The sequence below is a fragment of the Oncorhynchus nerka genome, linkage group LG24, assembly GCF_034236695.1.
Source record: "Oncorhynchus nerka isolate Pitt River linkage group LG24, Oner_Uvic_2.0, whole genome shotgun sequence".
In the NCBI taxonomy this organism is placed as follows: domain Eukaryota; kingdom Metazoa; phylum Chordata; class Actinopteri; order Salmoniformes; family Salmonidae; genus Oncorhynchus; species Oncorhynchus nerka.
Window position 1 is genome coordinate 42,835,890 of NC_088419.1, and position 21,556 is coordinate 42,857,445.

Here is a 21,556-nt window from a genome sequence, read left to right on the forward strand (position 1 = left end):
CACCAAGGGGGATGAATACTTTTGCAAGGCACCGTCGGTGACAGGACTAGTTTCCACACTATTGCTTTATCAAGTCTCCTGCGATCATTGGTCATACAGGAAAGGAGACAATAAGAGTAAACTACTTAACAGATTTTTACCACATCATACATTGAGGATGACATGAGTTAATAAAGTCCATCGACTCAGACTATTTGATGACTACAGTATAACAATTGACAAGTTAAGACTTCAGATTGGCTTAGTTACGGGTCTACGACACATCCCTTGCGTGTTGCATTTTTAAGCCAGTCATTCGTGAATCTACTAAAGACGCCTAATCCAATGAGGTACTGACATCTCCAACCTCTCAATCTCCGCGGGGTCGCAGAAAGTGGATGTTTCCGGTTCTCAGGGATACAATATTTTCAACCTAACTTCCATTTCCCCTGAAAAACGGATGTGGGAACTCCACAACAAACGTAGCAGGTGTTTGTTTTTTTACACCTGCTACGTTTGTTTCCCTCTTGAAGAGGTTGGTAACCTCAGTTCAAACACATATGCAATACATACAGAGCTTTCAGAAAGTATTCACATCCCTTGACTTATTTCACATTTTGTTAAAGCCGAATTTAAAATGTATTAAATTTAAATTGTGTCTCACTGGTCAACACCAAATATCCCATAATGTCAAAGTGGAATTATGTTTAGAATATTTTTGCAATTAATGAGAAATGAAAAGCTTAAATGTCTTGAGTCAATAAGCATTCAACCCCTTTTATGGCAAAAAAGTTCCATAAGTTGCATGGACTCCCTCTTTGCAATAATAGAGTTTAACATGACTTTATGACTAACTCATCTCTGTACCGCACACATACAGATAATTGTAAGGTCCCTCAGTCGAGCAGAGAATTTCAAACACAGATACAACCACAAAGACCAGGGAGGTTATGCAATGCCTCTCAAAGGGTACCTATTGGTAGATGGGTAAAAAACAAAAAAAAAGCTGAAATGTTATATTCCTTTGAGCATGGTGAAGTTATTAATTACACTTTGGATGGTGCATTAATACACCCAGTCATTAAAAAGACAGGCGTCCTTCCTAACTCAGGAAGGAAACCGCTCATGGATTTCACTAGGTCAATCAATTGTGACTTTAAAAGCAGTTCTCCTGAGGATGGATCAACAACATTGTAGTTACTCCACAATACTAACCTAAAAGTGAGTTAAAAGAAGAAGCCTGAACAGAATAAAAATATTCAAAAAAATATTGCAATAGGCACTAAAGTAAAACGGACAAAAATGTGACAGAAAAATGTCTGGGGAAAATCCAACAACACATCACTAATTACCACATATTTTAAAGCATGGTAGTTTCTGCATCATGTTATGGGTATACTTGTCATCGGCAAGGACTAGGGAGTTATTTTAGGATAAAAAGAATAGAGCTAAGCACAGGTAAAATCCTTGAGGGAAACTAGTTCAGTCTGCTTTACAACAGCCACTGGGAGCCAAATTCACCTTTCAGCAAGAAACTAACCTAAAACACAAGGCCAAATCTACACCGGAGTTGGTTACCAAGAAGACACTTGCTGAATGAAAGAGTTACAGTTGACTTAAATGTGCTTGAAAATCAATAGCAAGCAAAATGTCTGTCTAGCAATGCTCAACAATGAACTTGACAGAGCTTGAAGAATTAAAAAAATAATGAGCAAATATTGTACAATCGAGGTAAGCAAAGATCTTAGACTTACCCAGAAAGACTCTCAGCTGTAATCACTGCCAAATGTGATTCTGTATTGACTTAGGGGTGTGAAAACATATGTAAATTAGATTTGTATTTAATCATCAATAAAATGGCACTTTTTAAAATAAAAGCATGTTTTCGCTTTGTCATTATGGGGCTTTACGTGTAGATAGGTGAGGATTTTTGTGTATCCATTTTGAATTCAGGCTGCAACAACAAAATGCGGAATAGTCAAGTGGTATGAATTCTTTCTGAATGCACTGTATACTTACACACAAGGATAATCAACGCAATGTGTTAAGATACAGTACCTTTCAGACTGACAAGTGCCTCGGCTGAAGAGCCTACAATCAAGAGAAGAGGGAATTAGGCTAGACTTTACCATGGAACTTTAAAAAATGTATTTTAAAAAATGCAGTAGGGATGTGTATCTTTCCCTTTCAAGACGATGCATTACGCATATGGGCTCCGATAAGCACAGGAAAAATCTATTTCAGTTTGAAACTATTCAATGCGATCAGAGAACGAGTCCTGCTTGGCTACGCAGTCATTGGTGAACAGAGTACAGAAGGGGACTAAGGATGCACCCCAGTGAGGCCCCATGTTGAGGATCAGCGTGACAGGTGTGCTGTTGCCTACCTTTACCAACTGGGGGTGGCCAGTCAGGAAGTCCAGGATCCAGTTGCAGAGGGAGGTGTTAAGTCCCAGGGTCCTAAGCTTAGTGATGAGCTTTACGGGCACTACGTTGTTGAATGCTGAGCTGTAGTTAATGAGCAGCATTCTTAACCTCTCTGGGATATGTGGGATGCTATAGCGTCCCACCTGGCCAAAAGCCAGGGAAAATGCAGAGCGCCAAATTCAAATAAATTACTATAAAAATCAAACTTTCATGGAATCACACATGCAAAGATAGCAAATTAAAGCTACACTTGTGAATCCAGCCAACATGTCAGATTTCAAAAAGGCTTTTCGACGAAAGCAAACAACGCTATTATCTGAGGATAACACCTCCGTAAACAAAGAGAGAAAAGCATATTTCAACCCTGCAGGCGCGACACAAAACTCTGATATAAAAATATAATTAATGCCTTACCTTTGTCGAGCTTCTTTTGTTGGCACTCCAATATGTCCCATAAACATCACAAATGGTTCTTTTGTTCGATTAATTCCGTCGATATATATCCAAAATGTCAATTTATTTTGCGCGTTTGATCCAGAAAAACACCGGTTCCAACTTGCGCAATGTGACTACAAAATATCTCAAAAGTTACCTGTAAACTTTGCCAAAACATTTCAAACTACTTTTGTAATACAACTTTAGGTATTTTTTAACGTAAATAATCGATAAAATTGAAGACGGGATGATTTGTGTTCGCATATTTTTTAAAACATTTTGCTAAACCTCAACATCTAAATACTCTCCTGCAACCCACCTCACCCAATGTAGCGTGGATCTGCTTTTTTTATTCTAAAGTACTTATATTTACTTCGGATCCGGAACCCCTCAACTGAAGCTAGCCAACTACCAGCTATCAGTCAGCAAACCATTGCTAGCGGTCATCAGCTAACCTTTAGCTCGGAAAGCTCTCGCCAGTTCGAACAACGCGGCTCTAACCAGAGCATAACGGACCTATTCTTTTTATCCCCGGATTCCCACCGCAAACGGAACATTTTCATCTGGATCTTCACAACTAGCTAACTAGCTAACCGCAACCCCGGATGACTACTCCTGGCTAGCGTTTCCATCCACTTAGCTTGAAGCTAGCATGGCCAGAGCTCCTGTGCTACCACCGAAGCATACTCCTGGGCTACAATATCCGGACCCACAACCGGTCTATCGATGTCACCGCATGAAGAGGCATAAACAGACTCAACCCCATCTCGACGTCCCCCAAAGGCTAACTTTCTAGCCCTTGCTATCTGCTTGCTTGTTAATTCGGCCTGCTAACTGCTAGCCTGCCCCGGTCTACTAACTGCTAGCTTGTTTAGCCCCGGTCTGCTAACTGCTAGCTTGTTTAGCCCCGGCCTACTAACTGTTAGCTTGTTAGCACAGGCCTGCTAACTGTTGGAATCGCCGCGTCCCCAGCCAGCCCAACCACTCACTGGACCCATATTTATTTTCAATCTCTTTTCAATTTTTAATTCGATTATACCTTCCGGTAACCTGCCTCACCCAATGTGATACAGAATCGCTATAATTTTTTATTTTTAGAAAGCATTCAAGAACCTCCAGAAGCTAACCAGCTAACTAGCTACAAGCTATTTAGTCATTGTTAGCCACTGCTAGCGGATTTTACCTTCTGCACAGCCAGCCAGTTTTTTTAGCCTGGATAATACTCGGCAGTCTAGCTTCCCTGTCCCATCTACCGCTGCCCCCTGGACACTGTGATCACTTGGCTACATATCTGATGCCTGCTGGACACTGTGATCACTTGGCTACATAGCTGATGCCTGCTGGACTGTCCATTAATCACGGTACTCCATTCTGTTTGTTTATGTTTTTATCTGTCGGCCCCAACCGCACTCAGGCTCTGTGTGTAGTTAATCCGACCCTCTCTGCCTAGTCAACGCCATTTTACCTGCTGTTGTTGTGCTAGCTGATTAGCTGTTGTTGTCTAACCTACTGTTTTAGCTAGCTCTCCCAATCAACACCTGCGATTACTGTATGCCTTGCTGTATGTCTCTCTCAAATGTCAATATGCCTTGTATACTGTTGTTCAGGTTAGTTATCATTGTTTTAGTTTACAATGGAGCCCCTAGTTCCACTCTTCATACCTCTGATACCTCCTTTGTCCCACCTCCCACACATGCGGTGACCTCACCCATTACAACCAGCATGTCCAGAGATACAACCTCTCTTATCATCACCCAGTGCCTGGGCTTACCTCCGCTGTACCCGCACCCACCATACCCGTCTGCGCATTATGCCCTGAATATATTCTACCATGCCCAGAAATCTGCTCCTTTTATTCTTTGTCCCCAACGCTCTAGGCGACCAGTTTTGATAGCCTTTAGCCGCACCCTCATACTACTCCTCCTCTGTTCCGCGGGTGATGTGGAGGTAAACCCAGGCCCTGCATGTCCCCAGGCACCCTCATTTGTTGACTTCTGTGATCAAAAAAGCCTTGGTTTCATGCATGTCAACATCAGAAGCCTCCTCCCTAAGTTTGTTTTTCTCACTGCTTTAGCACACTCTGCTAACCCTGATGTCCTTGCCGTGTCTGAATCCTGGCTCTGGAAGGCCACCAAAAATTCTGAGATTTCCATACCAAACTATAACATTTTCCGTCAAGATAGAACTGCCAAAGGGGGAGGAGTTGCAGTCTACTGCAGAGATAGCCTGTAAAGTAATGTCATACTTTTCAGGTCCATACCAAAACAGTACTAATTTTAAAATGGACTCTCTCCAGAGTCTCTCACTGTTGCCGCCTGCTACCGATCCCCCTCAGCTCCCAGCTGTGCCCTGGACACCATTTGTGAATTGATCGCCCCCCATCTATCTTCAGAGTTTGTTCTGTTAGATGACCTAAACTGGGATATGCTTAACACCCCGGCAGTCTTACAATCAAAGCTAGATGCCCTCAATCTCACACAAATCATCAAGGAACCCACCAGGGAGAACCCTAAATCTGTAAACAAGGGCACCCTCATAGACGTCATCCTGACCAACTGGCCCTCCAAATACACCTCCGCTGTCTTCAACCAGGATCTCAGCGATCACTGCCTCATTGCCTGTATCCGCAGTCAAACGACCACACCTCATCACTGTCAAACGCTCCCTAAAACACTTCTGTGAGCAGGCCTTTCTAATCGACCTGGCCCGGGTATCCTGGAAGGATATTTTTATTTTTTTAACCTTTATTTAACTAGGCAAGTCAGTTAAGAACAAATTCTTATTTTCAATGGCGGCCTAGGAACAGTGGGTTAACTGCTTGTTCAGGGGCAGAACGACAGATTTGTACCTTGTCAGCTCGGGGATTTGACCTTGCAACCTTTCGGTTACTAGTCCAATGCTCTAACCTCTAGGCTACCCTGACCTCATCCCGTCAGTTGAGGATGCCTGGTCATTCTTTAAAAAGGAACTTCCTCACCATTTTAGATAAGCATGCTCTGTTCAAAAAGTGCAGAACTAAGAACAGATATAGCCCTTGGTTCACTCCAGACCCTCGACCAGCACAAAAACATCCTGTGGCGGACTGCAATAGCATCGAATAGTCCCCGCGATATGCAACTGTTCAGGGAAGTCAGGAACCGATACACGCAATCAGTCAGGAAAGCAAAGGCCAGCTTCTTCAGGCAGAAATTTGCATCCTGTAGCTCTAACTCCAAAAAGTTCTGGGACACTGTAAAGTCCATGGAGAACAAGAGCACCTCCTCCCAGCTGCCCACTGCACTGAGGCTAGGTAACATGGTCACCAACGATAAATCCATGATTATCGAAAACTTCAACAAGCATTTCTCAACGACTGGCCATGCCTTCCTCCTGGCTACTCCAACCTCGGCCAACAGCTGCAAAACCTGGACCCGTACAAATCAGCTGTGCTTGACAATCTGGACCCTCTATTTCTGAAACTATCCGCCGCCATTGTCGCAACCCCTATTACCAGCCTGTTCAACCTCTCATATCGTCTGAGATCCCCAAGGATTGGAAAGCTGCCGCAGTCATCCCCCTCTTCAAAGGGGGAGACACCCTGGACCCAAACTGTATCTAAGGTCTTCGAAAGCCAAGTCAACAAACAGGTCACTGACCATCTCGAATCCCTCCGTACCTTCTCCGCTGTGCAATCTGGTTTCCGAGCCGGTCACGGGTGCACCTCAGCCACGCTCAAGGTACTAAACGATATCATAACCGCCATCGATAAAAGACAGTACTGTGCAGCCGTCTTCATCGACCTTGCCAAGGCTTTCGACTCTGTCAATCACCATATTCTTATCGGCAGACTCAGTAGCCTCGGTTTTTCTGATGAATGCCTTGCCTGGTTCATCAACTACTTTGAAGACAGAGTTCAGTGTGTCAAATCGGAGGGCATGCTGTCCGGTCCTCTGGCAGTCTCTATGGGGGTGCCACAGGGTTCAATTCTCGGGCTGACTCTTTTCTCTGTATATATCAATGATGTTGCTCTTGCTGCGGGCGATTCCCTGATCCACCTCTACGCAGACGACACCATTCTGTATACTTCCGGCTCGTCCTTGGACACTGCTATCTGACCACCAAACAAGCTTCAATGCCATACAACACTCCTTCCGTGGCCTCCAACTGCTCTTAAATGCTAGTAAAACCAAATGCATGCTTTTCAACCATTCGCTGCCTGCACACGCACGCCCGACTAGCATCACCACCCTGGATGGTTCAGACCTAGAATATGTGGACATCTATAAGTACCTAGGTGTCTGGCTAGACTGTAAACTCTCCTTCCAGACTCATATCAAACATCTCCAATCTAAAATCAAACCTAGAGTCGGCTTTCTATTCCGCAACAAAGCCTCCTTCACTCAGGCCGCCAAACTTACCCTAGTAAAACTGACTATCCTACCGATCCTCGACTTCGGCGATGTCATCTACAAAATGGCTTCCAACACTCTACTCAGCAAACTGGATGCAGTTTATCACAGTGCCATCCGTTTTGTTACTAAAGCACCTCATACCACCCACCACTGTGACCTGTATGCTCTAGTCGGCTGGCCCTCGCTACATATTCATCGCCAGACCCACTGGCTCCAGGTCGTCTACAAGTCCATGGTAGGTAAAGCTCCGCCTTATCTCAGATCACTGGTCACGATGGCAACACCCACCCGTAGCACGCGCTCCAGCAGGTGTATCTCACTGATCATCCCTAAAGCCAACACCTCATTTGGCCGCCTTTCCTTCCAGTTCTCTGCTGCCTGTGACTGGAACGAATTGCAAAAATCGCTGAAGTTGGAGACTTATCTCCCTCACAAACTTCAAACATCTGCTATCTGAGCAGCTAACCGATTGCTGCAGCTGTACACAGTCTATCGGTAAATAGCCCACCCAATTTTACCTACCTCATCCCCATACTGTTTATATTTATTTAATTTTCTGCTCTTTTGCACACCAATATCTCTACCTGTACATGACCATCTGACCATTTATCACTCCAGTGTTAATCTGCAAAATTTTAATTATTCGCCTACCTCCTCATGCCTTTTGCACACAATGTATATAGTCTCTCTTTTTTTCTACTGTGTTATTGACTTGTTAATTGTTAACTCCATGTGTAACTCTGTGTTGTCTGTTCACACTGCTATGCTTTATCTTGGCCAGGTCGCAGTTGAAAATGAGAACTTGTTCTCAACTAGCCTACCTGGTTAAATAAAGGTAAAATATATATATATATAATTTAAAAAAAATACATGAGTAAAACAAACTGTTGCATGCTTTCTGGTCACGTGCCTCTAACAGTACACTTCAAGTGACCCTTGTTCAAGATGGCCGTTCTTCTTCATTACACAAAGGAATAACCTCAACCAATTTCTAAAGACTGTTGACATCCAGTGTAAGCGATAGGAACTGCAAGAAGGTCCCTTAGAAATCTGGATCCCCATTGTAAAGAGAGTGACCTAAAAAAAAAATCTCAATTGTTTGTCCTTGGGGTTTTGCCTGCTAAATAAGTTTTGTTATACTCACAAACATGATTCAAACAGTTCTAGAAACATCGGAGTGTTTTATATCCAAATCTACTAATAATATGCATATATTATCTTCTGGGGATGAGTAGCAGGCAGTTTAATTTGGGCATGCATTTCATACGGACATGAAAATAATGCCCCGTCACCAAGAAGTTAAGTAGGTGTTCCTTTTGTCCAGGTGGGAAGGGGCTGTGTGGTGTGCAATAGAGATTGCACCATCTGTGGATCTGTTAGGGCGGTATGCAAATTGGAGTGGGTCTAGGGTTTCTAAGATGACTGTGTTGATGTGAGCCATGACCAGCCTTTCAAAGCAGTTAATGGCTATAGACGTGAGTGCTACGGATCGGTAGTCATTGAAGTAGGTTAGCTTGGTGTTCCTGGGTACAGGGACTATGGCGGTCTGCTTGAAACATGTAGGTATTACAGACTCAAATCAGGGACAGGTTGAAAATGTCGGTGAAGACACATACCAGTTGGTCAGCGCATTCTCAGAGTACACGCCCTGGTAATCCGTCTGGCCCTGGGGCCTTATGAATGTTGACCTGTTCAAAAAGGTCTTACTAACATCGGCTACGGAGAGCGTGATCACACAGTAGTCCGGGACAGCTGGTGCTCTCATGCATGCTTCCGTGTTGCTTGCCTCGATGCGCGCACAGAAGTCATTTAGCTCGTCCGGTAGGCATGTGTCAGTGGGCAGCTCCCGGCTGGACTTATTGTAGTCCGTAATAGATTGCAAGCCCTGCCACATCCGACGAGCGTTGGAGACGGTGTAGTAGGATTCAATCTTAGTCCTGTATTGACACGTTGCCTGTTTGATGGTTCGTCAGAAGGCATACCTGGATTTCTTATTCGCATCTGGGTTAGAGTCCCGCTCCTTTTAAGTGTCAGCTCTACCCTTTAGCGCAGTGTGGATGTTGACTGTAATCCATGGCTTCTGGTTGGGTTATGTACGTACAGTCATTGTGGGTACGAAGTCATCGATGCACTTATTGATGAAGCTGGTGACTGATACACCTCAATGCCATCGGATGAAACCCGGAACAATTTCCAGTTTGTCCTAGCAAAACCGTCCCGTAGCTAGCTGATCTGAGCACTTCGTATTAAGAGTCACTGGCCCTTCCTGCTTTAATTTTTGCTTGTAATTATGGTTAGATTTGCCAAATAGAGGGCAAGGGAGAGCTTTGTACGCATCTCTGTGTGCGGGGTAAAGTTTTTTCCCCTCTACATACCGGTAGAAATGAGGTAAAAACGGATTTAAGTTTCCCTGCATTGAAGTTCCCAGCCACTAGGTACACCACCTCTAGATGAAAATGTTCTTTATTCTGATGGCCTTATTCAGCTCGTTGAGTGCGGTCTTAGTGCCAGCATCAGTTTGTAGTGGTAAATAGACAGCTGTGAAAAATATAGATGAGAACTCTCTCTGTAAATAGTGTGGTCTATAGCTTATCATGTGATACTCTACCTCAGACGAGAAAAATCTTGAGACTTCCCTCATATTAGATTTTGCGCACCAGTTGTTTTGACAAATAGACACAGACCACCACCCCATGTCTTACTGGAGGCAGCTGCTCTGTCGTGCCGATGCACGGAAAACCCAGCCAACTGTATATTATCAATGTCATCATTCAGCCACGATTCAGTGACACATAAGATATTAGTTATTAATGTCCCATTGGTAGGATAGTCTTGAACAGAGCTCATCCAGTTGATTCTCCAATGATTGAACGTTGGACGGATGGTAGAGGCGTCCCCTTTATTGCTGTCTTTTTTCATACAAATTAAGGGGATCTTGGCCTGTGCTGGTATCAGCAGTAAATCCTTCGCGTCCGACTCATTAAAGAAAAACAATCTTTGTCCAGTAATCGCTGTCCTGTATCCAGAAGCACTTTTCGGTGATAAGAGACAGTGGCAGAAACATTATGTACAAAATAAGTACAACCCCCCCCCTCCCCCAAAAAACACAAAATAGCACAATTGGCTAGGAGCCCCTAAAACGGGAGCCAACTCCTCCGGTGCCAATATCCTACTACTAACTCAGCAGCATTAGTTCTTGACACAAACCGGTGTGCCTGCCACCTACTACCATTCCCCGTTCAAAGGCACTTAAATATTTTGTCTTTCCCATTTACCCTCTGAATGGTACACATACACAATCCATGTCTCAAGGCTTAAAAATCTTCCCCATACTGAATGATGTCATTTGTTTAATCCACTTCAATGAGGGATCATAGCTTCCACCTGGTCAGTCTGTATGTCAAGGAAAGAGCAGGTGTCCTTAATGTATATAAACATACACAGTGTACAAAACCTTAAGAACATATGTGGGGCCCCGTGTTGAGGATCAGTGTGGCGGAGGGATTGTTGGCTACCTTCACTATTCTCAAAATCCAAAGATTTTCACCGCTTGGAAGTTTTTACAGTGATCTCTTGCGCTTTTGCCATGTAGTGCGCCTAGGAAATGATCAACTTCACCCGGTATACCAAAAAATTACCATATACACTGATTGTTTGAAGTACAAAACTGCTCCATACCCAATCAGCAGGTAGGCTATAGCCAGATGAGTTGTTTCCAGTAGCATAATTTTATATACCATTTGACTTGGTAGTGTGACAAGTTTTTTTATTGGTCGCAAGAGTGCCAGCGGAATTTGTGTGTTGATGGTCAAGTTAGTTTTTTGTTTACAATTAGATTTAAAAAATAATTTATCCACATCAAAATGTGCAATTCGGCAAACATTTTCTGAAGAGGCAACAACACCACAGAAATGCCCCAGCCTGTGTGTGTCAGGGATTGACATACTGGGGAGGTTGTGGAAACCTTCAGGGCCAGTCGATCATTCCTGTCAGTGGCCCGCTTGGGCCAGTGAGAAAAAAATATTGTAATCATGCCATTTTGAATCTAGGCTAGAATTTTTTTTTAAATAACAGACGGATACCCGAAGCTGTCGATTATTTATCACACGTTGGGTGCACACATACAGCCTATAGATAATCTGTTAGGCAGAGAGATCGTGCAGCTCTCAAACAGCTGGTTGTAGCATGAGGCAAAGACAGACAGTAGTAGGGGTAGGAAAGATGTTCCGTGTTATGATTAGCGGTGTAGTATTCTTTTTTTAGGTGAGGGAAGGCACACTTTTAAATTATTTATCATGAGAGGCCCATAAACAATGCCTAGTAATGTGCATGCTCCAAGAAAAGTTCAAATCTCACCTTTCTGGTAAGAATAGTTATAGAATTGCTGAGGTGTTCTCACTTGAGGACAAGCTCAAGTACACAGTACAAATATGATAAAAGATTTCATATGATCCATTTCCTATTCAACAAAACTGTATGAATAAGGCTTGAAATGACTTAAGCTTTCTAAATCAAATACAAATATATGTAAATATATTTAAAAATAAACATATTTATTTTTTAAATGTAACTAGGCAAGTCAGTTAAGAACAAATTCTTATTTACAATGGCGGCCTACCACGGCAAAACCCAGTCGATGTTGGGCCAATTGTGCACCGCCCTGTCAAGCCCTGCTGTGTGTGGTGCGCGTAGGGCCTATACCAATGTCTAGCCGTTAGCGATCCTTACAATAACCTAACCCAGTGGTCGCCAACTGGTCGATCGCATTCTTAGTCGATCGACAAACATTTCTGTAGAAAAGCCAACGAACGATAAAGGCTTACGCTCCTTTTTTAAAATCGTGTTGCCGGTAGGTGCACTTGATTCAAAAGTCCTGCGCACCGGGTAAGCAGTGTTCCCATGAGCTTCCATGACCCTGGCCACAGCCAAATTTAATAAGTTACTAGCCTAGGTAAGATGTAATAACTTTTAAAACCATGACCACAGAGAGACTGTCAACGAATACAGCAAAGAGCTGCTGTTTTTATGAGTTCATGTTAAAGTTTATATTCAGCACTATCACTGTTTCAATTCAACACTATTACAAAACACTTCTCCGTACTTCTGCTCGGGCTGCAGCTGCAATGAATGAGTAGCCAAGTATCGAAAGCCCAGCGTTTATTATTATTAACAGCTTGTTGTGTTGATTTTAATATTAAGGAATATTTAACATTCTCTGGTCATAGGAACAACATGAAGTTGTGGATGAGACATGGCGGTTCAACTCGAGTTTCACCATCAGGTGGAAGACGGTGTCCCCGCTCTCTGGTCTGTCTCACTGGAGGAAAGGAAGGAGAGAGCAGGGACCGTGAGAGGCGGTTGGGAAAATTTGTTTTGAACAGTCATCCAAATCAGAATACCAAGCCGGAAACTCGGGCATCTTTCTGAAGATCACTGACTTTGTGATTTGACCTCGTTGACCATCAGATGCAGGTACCATCGGTACAGTAAAATAAAAAAGCAAATGATTTCAATTCATGCTCTACAAGTGCTCAACCAACTGATCCATTTCATCAAAGCTCGAGTTTTGAAAAATAATATGGTCTGATTTACAATATTGGCAGGCCAATCATAAACCCAATATGATGTGATAATGTATTAGGCCTACTGCCCAAACCTCATTCCTACAAAACTGTTTGTGTGAGGTTAAGGTAAAACTGCAAAAGTGATCTTGACCCAGAAAAGGTTGGTGACCACTGGCTTAACCAAGGTATCAACAACGTAACCTATGCCTACCTGGCAGAATCACATACTTGCATTAATCCAGTGGCCATTTGTGTAGAAAACTCCATCACAAGTATGCTACAACACCACTAGCCACACAAGTCTGGATGGTGCGCACCTGAACTAAAAAGGTAACACAAAAAAGACCTCAATGTGGTTTAAGCACTGTTGTTCACTTAGAAAAACAACTAAATTGGATGTTCTATTAAATAGTGATTGGGTTTTGTTGTCGTCACAACTGGTGTAGACTTCACAGTAAACGCTTGCTTACGAGCCCTTCCCAACATTGCAGAGTTTAAAGATAAAAATAGTAAGAACAGGAAAAAAATAAAATACACAAGAATGGAGCTATTCAGAAAGTTCACACACACATTGACTTTTTCCACATTATTGTGTTGCAGCCCGAATTAAAAATAGTATAAATTAAGATGTTTGTATCACTGGTCTACACACAATACCCCATAATGTCAAAGTGGAATTATATATAAAAAAAATATATTTATATATATATTTTTTAAATTAATAAAAAGTATTAAAACCCTTTCTTACGGCAAGCTACAATACATTCTGGAGTAAAAATGTGCTTAACAAGTTAGGGGAGTGTTTGGCCGGGGTAGGCTGTCATTGCAAATAATTTGATCGTAACTGACTTGCCTAGTTAAATAAACATTTAAAAAACTCACATAAGGAATCTAAATCGTGTTTAACATTAAAAACAATGTTTACCTCATTTCTGTACCCCACATATACAATCATCTGTGAGGTCCCCCGATAGAGAAGTGCATTTCAAACACTGATTCCACCACAAAGATCAGGAAGGTTTTCCAATGCCTCATAAATTGGTAGATGTGTAAAAAAAGAAAGAAAAAAAAGCCGACAATGAATATCACTGAGCATGGTGAAGTTATTAATTACAGTTTGTATCAATACACCCAGTCACCACAAAGACACAGGTGTCCTTCCTAACTCAGTTACCGGAAAAGAAGGAAACCGCTCAGGGATTTAAACATGAGGCCAATGGTGACTTTAAAACAGTTGCAGAGTTTAATATAGTTTAATGGCTGTGATAGGAGAAAACTGAGGGCAGATCAACAACATTGTAGTTACTCCAAAATACTAACCTAAAAGACAGTGAAAAGATGGAAGCCGGTACAGAACAAACAAATATTCCAAAACATGCATCCTGTTTGCAACAAGGCATTAAAGTAATACTGCAACAAACAAAAAAAGTGGCAAAGCAATACTTTTTGTCCTGGATATGTTTGGGGCAAATACAATACATTACTGAGTACCACTCTTCATAATTTCAAGCATAGCCATATCATGTTATGGGTATGCTTGTAATCATTAAGGTCTGGGGAGATTTTCAGGGTAAGAAAATAAACCGAAGGGAGCTAAGCAAAATCTTGGTTGTATGCTTCCACCTGACACTGGGAGATGAATTCACCTTTGAGCACGACAATAACCTTAAACACATGGCCAAATCTACACTGGGGTTGCTTAACAAAAAGACAGTGAATGTTTGAGTGGCCAAGTTACAGTTTTGACTTAAATCTACATGAAAATGTATGGCAAGACCTGAAAATGAATCAACAACCAATTTGACAGACCCTGAAGAATTTTGAAAGTAAAAAAAAATGGGCAAATATTGCATAATCCAGGTGTAAAGCGCTTAGAGTCTTACCCAGAATGACTCTACTGTAATGGCTGCCAAAAAGGTTATTCTACAAAGTACTGACTCAGGGGTGTGAATACTAATGTAAATGAGATACCTGTATTTTCAATACATTTGCTAACTAATTGTAAAAACCTGTTTTCACCTTGTCATTATGGGGTATTTTGTGTAAATATATTTAATCCATTTTGAATTGAGGCTGAAATAACATCTTGAATAAGAGGTATGAATACTTATAAAGGGTATGAACAGTATAAAGAGTACCAGTACCACATCAGTGAGCATAAGTATGAGACATTTGAGGTAGATACAATGCATTTGGAAAGTATTGGCTCGAGTGACTCAGCGTTCTAAGGCACTACAGACCCTGGTTTGATCCCAGGCTGTATCACAACCGGCCGTGATCCGTAGTCCCATAGTGCGGCACACAATTGGCCCAGCATCGTCCTGGTTAGGGTTCGGCCGGTGTAGGTCGTCATTATAAATTTAACTGACTTGCCTAGTTAAATAAATAAAAATTCAGACCTTGACTTTTCCCACATTGTTACATTTAGAGCCTTATAATCTACACACAATTGAGCTCAGGTGCATCCTGTTTACATTGACCATCCTTGAGAAGTTTCTACAACTTGATCGGCGTCCACCTTTGGTAAATTCAGCTGATTGGACATGATTTGGAAAGGCACACACCAGTCTATATACGGTCCCACAGATGCCAGTGCATGTCAGAGCAAAAACTAAGCCATCAGTTTGAAGGAATTGTTGTTAGCGCTCCTAGAAATGATTGAGTTGAGGGGAAAGGTAGGTCTGGGGAAGGGTACCAAAAAAATCTCTGCTGCATTGAAAGTCCGTAAGAACACAGTGCCCTCCATCATTCTTAAATGGAAGAAGTTTGGAACCACCAAGACTCTTCCTAGAGCTGGCTGCCTGGCCAAACAGAGCAATATGGGGAGAAGGGCCTTTGGAAAAAAAAATTGAAAAAAAATAAAAGCCAAACCTTGACACAGAAAATATAAAAAACTATCGGCCTATATCGAATCTTCCATTCCTCTCAACATTTTTAGAAAAGGCTGTTGCGCAGCAACTCACTGCCTTCCTGAAGACAAACAATGTATACGAAATGCTTCAGTCTGGTTTTAGACCCCATCATAGCACTGAGACTGCACTTGTAAAGGTGGTAAATTACCTTTTAATGGCATCAGACCGAGGCTCTGCATCTGTCCTCGTGCTCCTAGACCTGCTTTTGATACCATCGATCACCACATTCTTTTGGAGAGATTGGAAACCCAAATTGGTTTACACGGACAAGTTCTGGCCTGGATTAGATCTTATCTGTCGGAAAGATATCAGTTTGTCTCTATGAATGGTTTGTCCTCTGACAAATCAACTGTAAATTTCGGTGTTCCTCAAGGTTCCGTTTTAGGACCACTACTGTTTTCACTATATATTTTACCTCTTGGGGATGTCATTCGAAAACATAATGTTAACTTTCACTGCTATGCGGATGACACACAGCTGTACATTTCAATGAAACATGGTGAAGCACCAAAATTGCCCTCGCTAGAAGCATGTGTTTCAGACATAAGGAAGTGGATGGCTGCAAACTTTCTACTTTTAAACTCGGACAAAACAGAGATGCTTGTTCTAGGTCTCAAGAAACAAAGAGATCTTCTGTTGAATCTGACAATTAATATTAATGGTTGTACAGTCGTCTCAAATAAAACTGTGAAGGACCTCAGCGTTACTCTGGACCCTGATCTCTTTTGAAGAACATATCAAGACTGTTTCAAGGACAGCTTTTTTTCATCTACTTAACATTTCAAAAATCAGAAACTTTCTGTCCAAAAATGATGCAGAAAAATAAATCCATGCTTTTGTCACTTCTAGATTAGACTACTGCAATGCTCTACTTTCCGGCTACCCGGATAAAGCACTAAATAAACTTCAGTTAGTGCTAAATACAGCTGATTAGAACCAAATTTTTGTATCATATTACTCCAGTGCTAGCCTTCCTACACTGGCTTCCTGTCAAGGCAAGGGGTGATTTCAAGGTTTTACCGCTAACCTACAAAGCATTACATGGGCTTGCTCCTACCTATCTCTCTGATTTGGTCCTGCCGTACATACCTACACGTACGCTACGGTCACAAGACGCAAGCCTCCTAATTGTCCCTAGAATTTCTAAGCAAACAGCTGGGAGACAGAGCTTTCTCCTATAGAGCTCCATTTTTATGGAATGGTCTGCCTACCCATGTGAGAGACGCAGACTCGGTCTCAACCTTTAAGTCTTTACTGAAGACTCATCTCTTCAGTGGGTCATATGATTGAGCGTAGTCTGGCCCAGGAGTGTGAAGGTGAACGGAAAGGCTCTGGAGCAACGAACCGCCCTTGCCGTCTCTGCCTGGCCAGTTCTCCTCTTTCCACTGGGATTCTCTGCCTCTAACCCTATTACAGGGGCTGAGTCACTGGCTTACTAGGGCTCTTTCATACCGTCCCTAGGAGGGGTGCGTCACTTGAGTGGGTTGAGTCACTGATGTGATCTTCCTGTCTGGGTTGGCGCCCCCCTTGGGTTGTGCCGTGGCAGAGAACTTTGTGGGCTATACTCGGCCTTGTCTCAGGATGGTAAGTTGGTGGTTGAAGATATCCCTCTAGTGGTATGGGGGCTGTGGCAAAGTGGGTGGGGTTATATCCTTCCTGTTTGGCCCTGTCCGGGGTTGTCCTCGGATGGAGCCACAGTGTCTCCTGACCCCTCCAGTCTCAGCCTCCAGTATTTATGCTGCAGTAGTTTGTGTCTGGGGGCTAGGGTCAGTTTGTTATATCTGGAGTACTTCTCCTGTCCTATCCGGTGTCCTGTGTGAATTTAAGTATGCTCTCTCTAATTCTCTCTTTCTTTCTCTCTCTCTCTCTCTCTCTCTCTCTCTCGGGGGACCTGAGCCCTAGGACCATGCCTCAGGACTACCTGACATGATGACTCCTTGCTGTCCCCAGTCCACCTGGCTGTGCTGCTGCTCCAGTTTCAACTGTTCTGCCTGTGATTATTATTATTTGACCATGCTGGTCATTTATGAACATTTGAACATCTTGGCCATGTTCTGTTATGATCTCCACCCGGCACAGGCAGAAGAGGACTGGCCACCCCTCATAGCCTGGTTCCTCTTTAGGTTTCTTCCTGGGTTTTGGCCTTTCTAGGTAGTTTTTCCTAGCCATCGTGCTTCTACACCTGCATTGCTTGCTGTTTGGGGTTTTAGGCTGGGTTTCTGTACAGCACTTTGAGATATCAGCTGATGTACGAAGGGCTATATAAATACATTTGATTTGACAGGGAAGTGACCAAGAACTCGTTGGTCACTCTGACAGCGCTCCAGAGTTCTTCTGTGGAGATGGGAGAACCTTCCAGAAGGACAACCATCTCTGCAGCACTCCACCAATCAGGCCTTTCTGGTAGTGGCCAGAGAAGACACTCAGTAAAAAATGCACATGACAGCCCGCTTGGAGTTTGCCAAAAGGCATCAAAGAGAAACTTTAAGAGAAACAAAATTCCCAGATGAAACCAAGACTGAACTCTTTGGCCTGAATGCCAAGCGTCACGTCTGGTGGAAACATGGCACCATCCCTATAGTGAAGCATGGTGGTGGCAGCATCATGCTGTGGGGAGGTTTTTCAGAGGCAGGGTCTGGGAGACTAGTTGGGATCAAGGGAAAAATGAACAGAGTAAAGTACAGAGACATCATTGATGAAAACCTGCTCCAAAGGGCTCAGGACATTAGGGGTGAAGGTTCACCTTCCAACAGGACAATGACCCTAAGCACACAGCCAAGATAACACAGTAATGACTCCAAGACAAGTCTCCTTTGACTATTGGATGTTCTTAAAGACACTATAGTATTGCCAGCCCAATATCGTGGGTTGATAGGCTTGAAGTCATAAACAGCACTGTGCTTCAAGCATTGTGAAGAGCTGCTGATTTGTAAACTCAGTAAAGTGCTGTTTGAATGAATGCTTACGAGCCTGCTGCTGCCTACCACCGCTCAGTCGGACTGCTCTATCAAATCATAGACGTAATTATAATATAAAACACAAAGAAATACGAGCCTTAGGTCATTAATATGGTCAAATCCAGAAACGATCATTTTGAAAACAAAACGATTATTCTTTCTGTGAAATACGGAACCAATCCATATTTTATTGAACGGGTGGCAACCCTAAGTCTAAATATTCCTGTTACATTGCACAACCTTCAATGTTGTCATAATTATGTACAATTCTGGCAAATTAATTACAGTCTTTGTTAGGAAGAAATGGTCTTCACAGAGTTCGCAATGAGCCAGGCAGCCCAAACTGCTGCATAAACCCTGACGCGAATGCGCTTTTGTTAAATCATCACCCGTTCGGCGAAGTAGGCTGTGATTCGATGATAAATTAAAAAGGCACTACATTGATTATATGCAACGCAGGACAAGCTAGTTAAACTAGTCATATCATCAACCATGTAAAGTTAACTAGTGACTATATTAAGATTGATTGTTAAGTTTAATTCTAGCTAGCAACTTACCTTGGCTCCTTGCTGCACTCGCATAACAGGTGGTCAGTCTGCCACGCAGTCTCCCCTTAGATTGCAATGTAATCGGCCATAATCGGCATCCAAAAATGCAGATTACCGATTATGAAAACTTGAAAAAAGTTGATACTTTCCGAATGCACCGTACACAAAGGAAGGGTAAAGTGACTAGGCATCAGAACAGATCAGAGTAAAATGAACAGAGTAGTAGCAGCAAATTATGTGTAAGTGTATGTGTGGTGTCGGTATGCGTGTGTGAATGAAGCTTATGTGAATGTGTGTGGGTTTTGTGTGTGAGAGTGAATACAGTTGAAGTCGGAAGTTTACATACTTAGGTTGGAGTCATTAAAACTTGTTTGTTTTTCAACTACTCCACAAATTTCTTGTTACAAACTATAGTTTTGGCAAATCGGTTAGGACATCTACTTTGTGGAGTCATTTTTCCAACAATTGTTTACAGACAGATTATTTTAACTTATAATTCACTATCACAATTCCAGTAGGTCAGAAGTGTACACACACTAAGTTGACTGTGCCTTTAAACAGATTGGAAATTTCCAGAAAATTATGTCATGTCATGAAACCACACAGCCGTCATACCACTCAGGAAGGACAGGAAGGAGACGTGTTCTGTCTCTTAGAGATGAACATACTTTGTTGCGAAGAGAACAGCAGCAAATGACCTTGTGAAGATGCTGGAGGAAACAGGTAAAAAAGTATCTATATCTACAGTAAAACGAGTCCTATATCAACATAACCTGAAAGGCCGATAAGCAAGGAAGAAGCCACTGCTCCAAAACCACCATAAAAAAGCCAGACTACGGTTTGCAACTGCACATGGGGACAAAGATCGTACCTTTTGGAGAAATGTCCTCTGGTCTGATGACACAAAAATAGAACTGTTGGGCCATAATGACCATCGTTATGTTTGGAGGAAAAAGGGGGATGCTTGCAAGCCGAAAAACACCATCCCAACTGTGAAGCACGGGGGTGGCAGCATCATGTTGTGGGGGTGCTTTGCGGTAGGAGGGACTGGCGCACTTCACAAAATAGATGACATTGCAATGTATGTGCATATATTGAAGCAACATCAGTCAGGAAGTTAAAGCTTCCAAATGGACTATGACCCCAAGCATACTTCGAAAGTTATGGACAACAACGTGAAGGTATTGGAGTGGAGAATTAATTGAAATAGCTAGCTCTATGAATGAGATATTTATTTTACCTTTATTTAACGAGGAATGTCAGTTAAGAACAAATTATTATTTATAATGACGGCCTACCCCGGGCAAAATTGTGCCCCGCCCTAGGGACTCCCAATCACAACCTGATGTGATGGTCTGGATTCGAACCAGGGACTGCAGTGATGCACTGAGATGCAGTGCCTTAGACCACTGAGCCAATCGGGAGCCCACAAAATACAGTTGATACAGTCCACCCCATACAGAAAAATATGTCAGACAGCAAGCCAACACAGTATAACGCCTCACATCACCCACTAGACATCTGTTCTGTCAGTGTCTTCAGCTCCTGAATAGGTTTGTTTTTAGATAGCAGAAAGAAACCAAACTACATATTTTAGGGAACAGTGGATAATGTAAGCAACTAGCTAACTAAATGTGTTATTACAACAACAGTTAGACCTCTCATCGTGATTGGGTAATTATTATCCCATAAATTAGCGTTAGTTACCCCCTTGGCTCAAAAATGTGAGTGGATAAAAAGATTCAGAAACAAACAAAACTCAGCTAGCTAGCATGAGCTAGTTTAGTCTTAAGCTAACGGACTACAAGGTTGCTATAATTTCGCTAGCCATTATGATCATCGCCTAATTATGTTTAGTGTAGCTGGCTAACGTTAGAAAATAACTAGCTAGCTAACCTTAGTAACTAACAAGCATTATTAGCTCACTAGCTTTTGAGTCTAGAAATCGTGAGCTTATAAACACTTCATTGGGGGAGGGTGCGACAAGTATTCAGTGAATAACAACATATCAGGTTTTAAACAAATTACCTCAGAATGGCATAGGTAGCTTAAACGTGTTGTAAAATTCGTGTTATTACTTACTCTCATCAAACAGCTGGTCCATCTCCGCCATCTTGAATTAGCCGCGCCGTTTTTTCAAAGATGTATTGTCAAGATGCATTCTGGGACAGAGAGTGTCTGGAGCATACAACTAACTCAGCGGTCATCTTTATAATTAACCAGTACATTATTATTTTCAGATATATAGTTTATGGAAAGGGCTGTTCAAATTGGGTTACAATTAAATTAATGTATTTAGCTATAGTTGTATAAACCACTCCAATGATCCCTGTTGTATAATTCA

The 21,556-nt window shown here is 42.4% G+C and overlaps 1 protein-coding gene across 3 annotated transcripts in view; it reads right to left on the reverse strand.

Annotated features, from left to right (window-relative positions):
* The window catches only part of LOC115108022 (protein lin-9 homolog), a 40,559-nt gene extending 19,182 nt beyond the window's left edge, over positions 1–21,377 (reverse strand). The window contains exons 1-2 of one of the 3 annotated variants that reach the window (XM_029631889.2): positions 21,295–21,340; positions 2,038–2,070 (exon numbers count right to left, since the gene is read on the reverse strand). In XM_029631889.2, coding sequence (XP_029487749.2) covers positions 2,038–2,070; positions 21,295–21,325 — 64 coding nt within the window. In that variant the 5' untranslated portion in view covers positions 21,326–21,340. Of the gene's footprint in view, positions 1–1,733; positions 2,006–2,037; positions 2,071–21,294 lie in introns of those variants that run through there. The other 2 variants (XM_029631890.2, XM_065008916.1) reach the window with 2 other exon arrangements.
* Positions 21,378–21,556: the final 179 nt, after the last annotated feature.